The following is a 12250-nucleotide window of genomic DNA, read 5'->3' on the forward strand; positions in this document are numbered from 1 at the left end:
TATCAAATTAAATGGTTCACTGAACCACTCAAATGCCCTGACCACGGCTGCAAGTTCTGCCACTTCAGGATCCTTCAACTACCTGTACATCAGACTCCCACTTCTGAGTGCAGGGATACTTCCATGTGATGACAGACTTGCGGGAACGACCGCAGGCATCTGAAAAGATTGTCAAGGCATTTAATGGTTTTCTGCTTTGAATTTCTTTTGGAATCAGTTTGAAAAGGCAGACCTGGGGCGCAGTGGTGTGCCTGCTGGGACGACAGCGCTTCCTGTACCTTACAGATGGACTGTCTCACCTCCTCTGTTAGATGCCTGGGTGATGGGAGGTCATCTTTCCCTCGCAGGAGGTTGAACAGAGGAGCGAGATCTTCTGTTGTCAGCTCTAGGAGAGGCCTCACCCAATTGATGGACCCGCAGAGCTGATGGAGTTCCTGCAAGGTCTTAGGGTTATCAATTATTTTGACTTGTTGGGGAACCCCAGTCTGCTCATGGATTTTTAGTCCAAGGTATTTAAATGGAGAGGTTTTCTGGACCTTTTTGGCCTGGATTTCAAATCCATTTGCCTCTAAGGCCTCAATTACCTTCCCCAATGTCCAGTCTAAATAGGATTGGTTAGGAGCACACACCAAAACATCGTCCATATAGTGGAGCACTATTGCCTTTGCTGCTAACTTTCTGACAGGGGACAGAATGCGAGCTACATACCACTGGCAGATGGTGGGTGAGTTCTTCATGCCTTGTGGCAAAACTCACCACTGCTAGCGCTGCACGGGAGCCTTTTGGTCGATGGAAGGTGCCGAGAAGGCAAACCAGGGCGCATTGTCTGAGCATAGTGGGATCTGGAAGAAACACTCTTTAATATCAATGACTGCTACCTTCCACTGCCTGGGGAGCATGGAGGGTGAAGGCATTCCGGACTGCAGGGGTCCCATGTCCTCTATGACTGCATTTATTTTCCGCAAGTCCTGGAGGAGGCGCCACTGGTCTTTCCCCAGCTTTTTGATTCCAAATACCAGGGAATTCCAAGGGCTCTTACATGGTTCGATATTTCCTCTTTTCAATTGCTCCTCCATGAGTGTGCTGAGTGCCTTTAATCTGTCATTTTTCAAAGGCCATTGATCCATCCAGATGTGTTTGTCAGAGATCCAATTTAATTTCTGGAAGGGGCACTCCGCAGTGGCCTGTACAAAAAATGTTGGGGTTGAGATGGAATTTCGACTCGAGCCTCCCACTGGGACATGAGATCTCTGCCCCGCAATGGAAATCCAGAGTCAATTACAAAAGGACGGACTGATGCTATCTGTCCCTCTGGACCCTCAATTTGGACAAGTGCCTTGCTTCTTTGAGCAGATATAGATCCCCCCCCACCCGTCACAATACCTTCTGCCAGCTGCAGCTCCCAGTGTGACGGCCAATTGTGGGAAGAAATGACTGTCACGTCTGCTCCCATGTCCATCATTCCTGCCAGGCTGATGTCTGAGCCTTGGCCAGACAGTTTGCAATTAAGCATGGGTTTGTCATTCCCAGCTGCCTCAGCCCAGAAGACAGAGGGGTTGTAGTCCTGTGGCGGACTACTGGGCATGAGAATAGCTTGGGCCACAACCTGGTTAGCAGCAAGAAAATAGGGAGGGTTAACACACTGGATATTGACAGTAAAGAACCCTTGTGGGCCCACTTGAACAATTTCTGGTGTAACACAAATGTCAGCTGGTGAATGTACAACATCTTTTAACACAAACAATATACAGTCTCTCAGACTCTCACAACTCACGACAATTCTCTGGGGTGTCACCGAGTCCATTTAAGTTGCACTGGTCGTGGTAACCATTTTCCTGGTGGCAGTTTCTTCATTCATTCCCCCATGTGGCCCTGCCAATCCACACAGTCCTGTCAGTGTTTTGGCTGCATCCCATCGGCGGCAGGCGATGTCATTTTCCCTGGGGAGACAGCTCAGGAACCCTGATTAACTGAAGCCAGAGCTCTGCAGTTTTGGGCCAAGTGCCCTGGTTTGCCACACCTGTGACAGACCCAATTAGCATTTCTATTGCCCTGAGATGCTGTTGCATCAGCAGCGGCTTCAATTTCTATTAAGTTTTTCCCCGTTTTTAAATTTGGCTGATGAATTGGCACCAATGTCGTGCAAGCACGAATCATTTGACTTAAGGTCGGTGGAGGTTCGAATGGAAGACCCAAAACCACTCTATTACAAGCATCATTGGCATTAATCTTTGCAATTTGCGTTAGAATATGCTCTCTTGTTTTCGGATCTTCCGCTTGTTTTTCCACTACCAGCCTCAGTTTATCCACAAAATCAATAAATGGCTCATTTTGCAGTTGCCGAATCTCAGTGTAATTCAATTGAGGTGCTAATTTAGGGGGCATCATTAAGAACGCTTGCTGTGCTGCTTGCTTTACAGCATTCAGGACCGGCTCTGGTGTATTTTGAGCCTGGTTCTGGGGCTTGGCTAATAACCCCTCACTGGTAAGGTGATCCATAGAAACCCCCGCGTTGTTTGGATCCTGCAGTAAAATAAGGAGGATCTCTCCCAGTTGCTTCCTCCAACCTTCTTCCCACATTTGAAACTTGGATGGGGAAAGCAAGCAGGAGAAAATGCTTTTGAGGTCATGTGGCACAATCACTGTACCGGTGAGAGTTATCTTAAGAAGGTTCTTAAAATACTGACTCTCCCTCCCAAATGCTTTCTGGGCTTTGCAAAGCTCTTTCAGCCCTGCAGAATCAAAAGGCTTCCATGTGGGATTACTGCCAGTTCAATCATATGTTACAGGAACAGCAAAGGGATAGGAAGGGGCTGAGGAGACTCCCGGACCTGATTTCAAGATGGTTCCAGTTTCTACCCCGTGGGAACTGGAATGGGGGGCGTGTGGGAGCCAGGAAGTCCTCCACAGGGGGCGGGGTTGGAGGACCAGGAGGCGTGGTCACAGGATAGGCGGGGATTCCCAACGCAGGGGGCAGTACCCAATGCATGGGAGGAACCCGATGACATCACATCTCGGGGAGGGGATAGGAAAGGGTTGGGGGTAAGAGGGCGAAAGGGCCTGGGGGAAGAACAAGGGGGGGAGGGGTGAACTGTGCCATGTGGTCAGCGCCATTGTTCAGACACGTGGAGTGGGGGGGGACAATGGCAAACAGCATTTAAAACAGTTTTCTGGGCTTACAACTGGGGAAGAGGGCAAGGGATACGGGGTTTGGGAAGAGGTCGAGGCAGCTTGACCAGAGCTACCCCAACAGGGTGGCTGAAAAGAGCGAGAGGGGTCAGAGAGAAGGTAGCAACTCTGTGCCTCTGGGCATATCACCCCATTCAGTTTTTCCAACGAAGGGGAAGTGGGATGAGGAGCAGGAGGGGAGAAGGGAGGGATACAGGAAGAACTGCAAGGGGATTTGTGCTTTTCTTTTACTTTCTGATCCATTTTATGCAAGTCCCGAAGCACTAGAACTAGAGGAAAGAATTTTTCTCCAGAGGAGTCCCCTTTTCGCTTTAAATCAGTAATCTTATGCCCCACAGCCTGCCAGAAGGCAGGAGATTTTAAATTTGCAGGAGACACTTGAGGAAGGTAAAAGAAAAGCCAGCGAACAAACTGTTTTAACAGACCCTTTGAAAATTTGAAACCAGTAACTGAAAGGAATTTCACAACTTGGAGAAAAACCTCTCTTTGGGGCTGAGAGAGTTTGGATCCCATCTCTCTTTGGGCACTTCTTCTGCCCACCACCTGAAAAAAGAAAAAAGAAACAAAATATCAGGGACCAGGGATACTCGCACAAGTTTCAGAAATCAGCACAAATTTGTCTGGTCCCACAGTAAAAAGCACAGGTTGGGTTCTCTGAGGCACGCCTGCTCTCCAAAGTCAGTTCAGTGCAGAGTGAGTGGGAGTTAGCAGCCTTCTCTCAGGGCACTGCTCCTAAAACAGAGCAGACTGCTCCGAGAGGCGTTAGCAGTCCAAAGTCGCTTCTTATCGCTGTCCACTGACAGCCACGATGTCGCAGGGATCCACTCGTGTGAGCCCCGTGCTTGGTGCGCCAACCTAGCGAAGTTCTTGCTGCTCGGGGCACGAGCTCTGGCGTGCCCCAGGTCAGAGACAGCCCAGCTGCGTTACTTCTGCCCGCCGCAGAAGCGACTTCAGCATCAGGAAAAGAGCTGCTGGCTGAGTTAGCTAGCTGGCTTCTCGGCAGAGGAAACATGGCAGGAGCCGATGGTATCAGCTCACGTTAGCTCGGAGACAAAGGAAGAGAGAGGCTGTTCTGGTCTGGCTCCTAACAGATTTCTTGTTAGAAGTTTCGCAACCCGAACGAGCTGAGAAGGGATGGAATGCGATGGGATCCTCCCTGAGGCTTGTCCGCAGTTTTATAGAGTTTGAAAACTGCGGGGAAAGGGGAAAACAACCAATGAGTTACAAGCCAGGGGGAGGAAACAATTTCACAAGAACCACTGGGGGAAACCGAGGCGGGAGTTATAACAGAGAACCAGTGAACAACCAAGTAACCGAGAATTTTCCCGAACCGGGGGAGGCAGCTTGTACCCGGGCACTGCCCAGGGGGGTGCGGCTTAGGCTTCGGAGCCGCCCATTGACCCATCCTCTAAGTCTGCCTCTTCGGGAAACTCGATCCAGTGGATGGGCTGGTGTAGTGGTTTGGTCCAAATACTCATTCCTGTTTACCTTGTGTGAGGTAAGAATGAGGAGAAACGCAAAGCAGGCACCAAACTTGAAAGAATATAAAGAAATTTATTAACAGACCTAAAAGAGGGAAAAAAAAAATAAAATCATACCACACCTTCAGAACACTTCTCCTCCCCCCCACCTTTCTCCCATCTCCCACTGACAATATAAAAAGACAACCCTTGGGATGTTCAGTCTGTTTACCACTTCCATAATTGTTCAGTCCGTTTAGGAAGAGGAGCCTCTCTTGCCCATGCTATGGAGAAATTAGCACAATGAGACAGCTGCCCGGGTTGGTTCTCTGCTCACATGTGAGTCCCTTCCCCCGACATGCAGCTTTTCCCACAACTGCTTTCGAGGGTCCACTCTTGAATTACTGGGGTACAAATTTAAGGTTGAGCCATTCAGAAACAAAAGTTCTCTTCAGCCATCTCTGGGAGCATTTCATCTCTAAGAACAGAGGCCTTCCTCCTTCCCTGGGAGCAAAGGGTCCTCCTCATCTTCATCTCTAGGGCTATCTCTGGGAGCATCTCTAGGAACTGAGGTCTTCTCCTTTTCCATTTGGAGCAAAAGTCCTCATCACTTCCATCTCTCCCTGTTCAAACTTCTCCTCAAATTACAGCTGCTTCAGCATCTGCCTATCTCAGCGCAGGTGCTTTTGCTCACAGGTACAAGTTGAACACTCCACCCCCCCATGCCTTCGTGAAATTACAACAGGTACTCTGATACATCATAGCTTTACAACAGAATATCAGCTTTAAGCATCTCGTCTTTCTTCTCCCTCAGGTTTTCAGCTCTTCACAGCACTAAAAGGGTTAATCTCCCCTAGGCCTTGCAGCTGGAATTTCGCTTATCGCTGTTGGTCACACGATCTTTTGCCGGACAGCAGGGCAGCTTCAGCTGAATCTTGGCCGCACTGGAGAGGGGGAGCCGGGCTGCTCCGGCTGCCCATAGCAGGGCTGTGGGGGTGTTCCGCGGGTGGAACAGGGCCCACCGGCTCCAGGATGGCTGTGGCGCGGCCCGGCCTGGCCCGAGCAGGGCCTGGGCTGGGCCCGCTGGGCCCCCGCACAGGGCCCACAGCCTCCTGTCCCAGCAGCAGAAACGAGAGAGGGCTCTGCCTGGGGTGTGTCTATTCTTAAGTGTGGATCACAGAGGCCACAATTTTTAGTGGCTTCAAGAATTGTCCGTATTCAAACTGGCCAGCTGATAGGCTCTGTCAGGTCACAGAGGAAGCTGTAAGCACCCCTTTGCAAGAGCATCACTTCTGGGATTATGCTTTGCTAACCCATGACAGCTGGGATTGATTGGCATCACGCTGCCCCAGCCCCGCAGTGGGCTGGGTCACACCAACAATTTCAACTGTTTGTTTCCTTACCTGAGGAAAATCGGATGGATTTCCTGTCTTTTCTTCCAATTACCATTGTTTTCAAGAAGAGGATAAAAAGCTTGATGAGTTTTGTTTAATGGAAGCTGCGCTTAAGGGACCAACAAGAGCTGCAGAGATCCTTCTCATGTAATAATCCTTAGAGATAGTATAGATAGTTAGTATAGCAAAGTCCCTCTTCCAAACTGCCTGTCAAGCTGGTGGGAATCTTCAGAGAAGCAAAACGTGCTTTTGCTGATGTAGTTGCCCCTAACTAGGTCAGCCAATCAAATCAGCTGCCAAGGCAAGCTCTGCTGACTCTTGGAAAAGCTGTGGCTGCTTTGGGGTCTGAGTTTTTTGTTGGTATAGAAAAGTCATCTCTGCCTCTCTGCCAGGGCAGAAATTGCCACTGCAGAGTGGGCTCTGGGAGAGCATTTACAGATGTGAAAGAAGCAGGTGGAGCCTCATGTTTCCTTTTTCTCCAGGCTGAACTCCTGATAGCCACAGGAGGGAGACCAAAGGTGCAGCAGCCCAACCTATTCTCAGTTTCGCTACGCCACTTCCTGAGCTGCTGCCTGCAGACAAAGGAGGAGCGGCGCTGGTCTGCCAAGGAGCTCCTGCAGGTAAAATGCAAAGGGGCTGCAGGTCAAACAGTGTCCGAGGATGGGCTCCTCCTCCACTGAAGCCCAAGGCATCAGATGAGCCCCCTTCCTCCTCATCTCCACTTCTGGTTCTTTTTAAATGATGATGGTGACAAATCCTAGGCTGGGCTGGGCTGGTAGGAACCTGTAAAGGTCATCTGGTCCAAACAGCCTGCAATGAGCAGTCCCTGCAATGAGGGACAACTTGAAAGAGATCAGGTTGCTCAGAGCCCCTTCCCACCTGACCTGGAATGTTTCCAGGGAAGGGACACTTACCAGCTCTCAGGACAACCTGTGCCACTGTTGCACTATGTTCCTTAGACCGACTCGGAGTAAATCCCCTTTTCATTTAAAAATATTACACCTGCCTTTGAAGCACTGAGCTTGGAAAGTCATGGTTCATTGTTCTTGGTTGGTTTTTTTTTCCTTTGGGCAGCATCCATTTGTAACATCAGCCAAGCCTGCGTCCAGCCTGGCACCACTCATTATTTCAGTGAAGAGGTGGAAAGAGAAGAAAAGACTGTGACAATCACATCAGGACTATTTTCTCCATGACCAGCTTAGATGAGGATTGTAGAGTAGGATTGCAGAGTAGGATTGTAGAGAAGGATGGCAAATAATTAAAGTTTCTGAAACCTCAACTCATCTGTAAGATTTCCTTCCTTTTTACCCTGTGAATGAGCTCAACATTTCCTTCTCAATTGTCCGTTGTTCCTTAAAGGTGGAAAGTGACACTTATGGCTTCTTTGGTATGGTTTGTCAGTGGGGCAGGCTCTTCTTCATTCATCCTCTCCAGACCACACTGCCTTTGCAATACGGCACACTGGCCGGTTTTTGTCCAGCCATTGTGCTTGTAGTTGAGGCAGAACGGGCAATGGCATTTGCAGGCAAAAGCAGAGGAGGAGTTGTGCAGCCAAGACATCCTGTGCAGATGTAGGTGTTCAGCTGTGACTCGAGAGCACTGGGGTTCCTGCCACTTGGATTTGTATCCCTAAGTGCAATCTCTTTGGCTCGGGGAGAGTCTTGCTCAGCTGAGAAAGCAGAAAGCTCAGCGAGGGTGCTCTGAAAGGTCTCGTCTGAGGCAGAGCTGTCAGCGAGCGTGAGGTGAGAGCGGCCCGGCCTTGCCCAGGCCGGAGCCCCAGCAGAGCCCACGCAGAGCCCAGAGCAGCCTGAGGCTGGGCAGAGGCAGGCTGGCAGGAGGCCCTTGGAGCTGCAAGAGGCAGCAGCCTGGCACTGGGTGCCTCTTCCTGGGAGCGGGCACATGGTCCCATCTCAGAGCCAAAGCGGCAGCTGGCTGCTCCCGAGGGAAGCGTAGCCGTGCTGGGCACAGCGCAGACTGGTGCCATTGGCCGTCTGGAGGCGGCCCAGGAGGAGAGAAAGGCAAAAGGCAGCCGAGGGCTGGTGCCCCGGCTAGGATTGCTACTCTTCTTCCGGCTGCCCTGGAAGTCCTGGGAAAGGTTAGCAGTGTGTGCAGCAGCCTGGGCACAGCGGGAGGGAGCCGGGCTGCTCCGCAGGCTCGAGCACGGGGCAGCGTCCTTCAGGCACGGCACTTCTGCCAGGGGCACCGAGGCCAACGGGAGGCAGCGACAGCTCGTCAGGTCAGATCTGCAGGAGCCAGTGCCTCACACAGCTCGGGGAGGAAGCGCCTGCAATCCTGCAGTTCTGCACTGAGTCAGAGCAAAGATGTGGAATGCAGAGCGTTCTGCAGAAATATTCGGGGCCACAAGGCCAGCCTGCTTTGTGCTCTCCGGGGCACAGCAAGCAGTGCACCATGCAGCTCTGAGTTGCTGGCAGAGAGGTGTTAAAAATGAACTCACTTTTGGATACAATTAAATGGTAACAAAGTCGTCGAAGCAAAGGAAAACTGCTTATGAGTAACGATTCCGTTGAGCCGGGTGTGTGCCTCCCTCCCCGAGAGCTCAACACACCCCCCCTCTAAGAAAATGGCTGCTTTTTAGACCCTTTCCCAGCCGGGACGGTCCCTGTCCCCTTTCCCAGTGGGTGGGTACTAAGAAACTTAGGTGCTCTCCTGACCACCTTCTTTTCTGTCCCCTCCCCTCTCATCCTACTTCCTTTTTAGTCAGGTCTTCAACCCTGCCCCTCTCCCAGCTCCCAGCAACACCCAGCAATTTAACTAGAACAGCTCCAAACCATAAATCCAACATACATCCAACAATTTTCATTCTTTGACCTAAACCCCTTTTGGCTGCAGCAAAATATTACTTCCTCTCTCAGAGGGAATCGGGGATGTGCCTGAGGCTTGTGCTTGAGTAGTGAACTGATTTGGAAGGGAGCAGAAGGCTTTCAGTAGGCAATTTGTGTTTTCTTTATTACTTTGGGAAAGAAAGATGCAATGTGGCTTCACGCAGCAAAAGCACTTGCAGGGTGCAGTGACGAAATGTTGTGTTCAATTCCCAGGGAAGGAAGGTGTAAATGACCATCAGAGGAGAATTTGAGGAATGGGTGTTACGGGTTCAGGAGGACGCCCATGCCCAGAGAACTCAAGACCCAGTTAGAATTGCAAAGCAAATGAATTTTAGTAGTCACATTAGCAAGAAATACATACCGGCGCCTGGCTGCTGGAAAAGCCACCGAGCAGGAGAAGGAGATAGAGCATGGCTCCTGAGTGGGAGGGGCAGAAGGGCAGGACTCCTTCAGGGCATCCCCTGGATAAAAATGGCGTGCGTCATGTCGTCCTCTCCCCTCCACCCCAGGAGCACACCTTATATCTCCTCCTCAGGAGTGGCCAGTTTCAACATCATTTCGTCCAGGGCCAACTTACGAGATGAGGTCACATTGGCCCATGATCATACTCCATGCCAACAATGGCTCCATTATGTATTGTTTCTCCTTTCCCAGGATGAGTTCCACCAGGTGACCGATACCTAGTTTCATTTCTAGAAGTTAGTCCCGCTAACTAACAATACAGTCGTCTTCTGCATTATCTTGTCGATGTGCAACACTGCGGACCAAACATGTCAGGCCTCAGATCTGTCTCCTATCCCTGACACATGGGGATGTTCCCCAAATGACCACCAGAGACCCTCAGGACACCCCTACTCTCACATCAAGAACTTCTGACAAGTGGTTTAAATATGTCAAATAGTTTGAAGTCATGTTTAGCCTGTGAGTTTCAGCAAAGTAATGAATGTGTCTTAGTTCCATGGGTAGAAGCTAGTAAGTGAGATTGCTGGGTGTGCACCTGTTAGGGAAGTGATTCCCCATGCACCCAGCGCTGAAATCAAGTGACGCCTCCTTTCTAACGCTGAGCTGGCAGCAGGGATGGATCCCTGCTTGGTAACCTTTCATTGTGGTCACTTATATTGAACAGTAAAAAAGGTTGAAAAGAAATATTTCAAGCCGTTTCCCCCTGGTTTCCCTTTTCTGGGGGCCAAAGCTCTGTGCCCCAGGTGGCCTGGGTGTGTGCAGAGAAATGCAGCCCCCACAAAGCCCTTGGTTTTCCCACAAGTCATCATCACTCCTTCCCAGGTGCGCCCAGCTCTGGCAGGAGAGAGAGAGCCCACGGCGCAGTGGGCACCGTGCCCTCCCAGCCGGGGCTCTCTGGCACAGAGCAGCAGCAGCGCCAGCACCTTTCAACCCGCTCCTGGCCTTGGCTTCAGCCGGGAGCCAGAAGCCTCTGGAAATCAGCACTGCCAGTTGCATTCCCAGCTTGGAGCAGCTCCTGCGGGTGGGCAAATCCTGCCCGTTCGACTGCTTCCAAAGAGGACGAAAGGCAGAGGCAGAGATGTACCTACAGAGGGGACCAGGGCGTGTCCAATAAAAGTGCAAATGTGTGGGGAGATTTGTTAGGAATTATTACAGCTGTCATGCAATTAGTGCCTTCTCTCCTGGATCTGTGCAATGCTTTGGGCCATTTTCTTGGTCTAGTTTCCTTTGCTTTGGTCCCATCTCAGTGTTCACTTGGGGTACAGGCTGTAGGTGCTTGGGGCACTCTTTGAGTTACTCTTGGAGCCCTTGAACAACAGGGTTTGGCCCACGAGGGGACTTTGTGCTGCTTTGTGACAGAGGAGAACTTCCCAGGCTATTGTGTGTTTGCTGCAGGGAAGCTTGGGTTGCTTAGCATCAATTCCCAGACCAACGCAGAGCAGCTGCTTTGTGATGTCAGGGCATGGTTGCCACGTTGTGGTGCTGTCATCAGAAGGTTGCCTTGGTGCATGGAAGGCCTCAGTGTCAGAGCAGCTCTTGGGCTTGCTCAGAGCAGGAGCATCCTCCTGGTTGAGGCCTTGTCAGGGGGCAGCTGCACTCTGACAGGAGCCTTGTTTTTTCTTGTGTTAGAGCACAGTCTGCAAACTTGCACAGCAGTGCTAAAATCATGGAGGCATTTGCTGCTGCAGTTTGCACTGTGTATGGCATTGGTTATTCTGCCTATTACCTGACTAACCTGACACGTGAGTAGAGGTTTTCCCTGGGTGTAACCCAACCTGGCTTGTGTAGGCCTTCCTGCTCTTTCTTAGTAACTGAGTTGATTTTGAAACAAAAAGACCATTAGGATGCCACTGCTTTGGTAAAGCTCCTGTCAACACATTCAGCTCAAAAGAGGGTGTCTGTAGCCAGGGAGGTGCGGGCAGCATTTGCAAGGGAACGTGCAGGGGTTCCCTTCCCTCCACGGGAGAGTCTGTGGCAGCCGAGTCTGTCATTTCCTCAGGGGGCTGGGTCAAGCAGGACAACTTTGAAAAGGCAGCCTGGGAGGTGTTCTCAGAAGGCCTTCAAAGAACTCTGCAGTTGTGCCTGGAATTCAGGGAAAGCTTCTTTGTTTCTAAATTTTGTCATTAAAAGATTTGACTGTCTAACTCGACCCTTTAATGAGTGCTAAAATAGCGATTCTTTTTGCAATGAAGTGCAAACTCCCAAACAGTGAGTGTCTGCTCTTGAACCCCAGAGCTGCTCCTGGGCTGTTTCACAGTAGAACTATGACACCTCAGGGGGGTTTGGGGGAAGGTTTTCTGGGCAAAAGGTTTTCAGTAACTTAATGAGAATTAGTGCTACCAACCTTTTTATAAAAAAAAGAACCTGAAGGAGAGGATAAAAAAGGCAGCTTTAGCTGTTGGGCAGAAGAGAAATATTGGGTGTTAAAGAACAATTTGCATTTTCTTGATCAAGTTTGTATTCATTTACTGGCAAAAGAGGCCAAAGCCTAGGCACAACCAAGAATATTGTCCTGCTCTCTTGCTGGCTGTGTGGAAGAACTGTGTCTGCTGGAGGGCTGTTGTGAAAAGAAAACACTCTCTGTTTGGGTGGACTTGTTCTGCGGGATTAACCAGCACAGGCAGTTTTTTCACAGCATCTGCTTCATTTTCCCTTCCCACTGCAGGTCACTTGATCCATGTATTCGTCAATCCTGACCCTGAGGTGAGTGAGACAGGAACTTTTGATGTTCCTGGTGTTTAAGAACTGTGGAGCAAGCTGTGAGCTTGGCCTGTGGCAGTAGAGTAAGGAGGCTGAGCTGGGTGGGCAGAAAGAAAATCCATGTTCATGTCTGCAGCAGCAATAGCAAAGGCATCGCTGTGTAATAGCTGCTTTTGCATTTCAGAGCTGTCGCAGAACTAAA

The 12250-nt window shown here is 50.4% G+C and overlaps 1 protein-coding gene across 1 annotated transcript in view; it reads left to right on the forward strand.

Annotated features, from left to right (window-relative positions):
* Positions 1 to 2135: 2135 nt before the first annotated feature.
* The window catches only part of LOC138100521 (serine/threonine-protein kinase PAK 3-like), a 64919-nt gene continuing 54804 nt past the window's right edge, over positions 2136 to 12250 (forward strand). Inside the window, exons 1-3 of the mRNA XM_068998398.1 lie at positions 2136 to 2167; positions 10978 to 11090; positions 12014 to 12051. Coding sequence (XP_068854499.1) covers positions 2136 to 2167; positions 10978 to 11090; positions 12014 to 12051 — 183 coding nt within the window. The remainder of the gene's footprint in view (positions 2168 to 10977; positions 11091 to 12013; positions 12052 to 12250) is intronic.

Source organism: Aphelocoma coerulescens, unplaced genomic scaffold (genome assembly GCF_041296385.1).
Source record: "Aphelocoma coerulescens isolate FSJ_1873_10779 unplaced genomic scaffold, UR_Acoe_1.0 HiC_scaffold_100, whole genome shotgun sequence".
NCBI classification, from domain to species: Eukaryota; Metazoa; Chordata; class Aves; order Passeriformes; family Corvidae; genus Aphelocoma; species Aphelocoma coerulescens.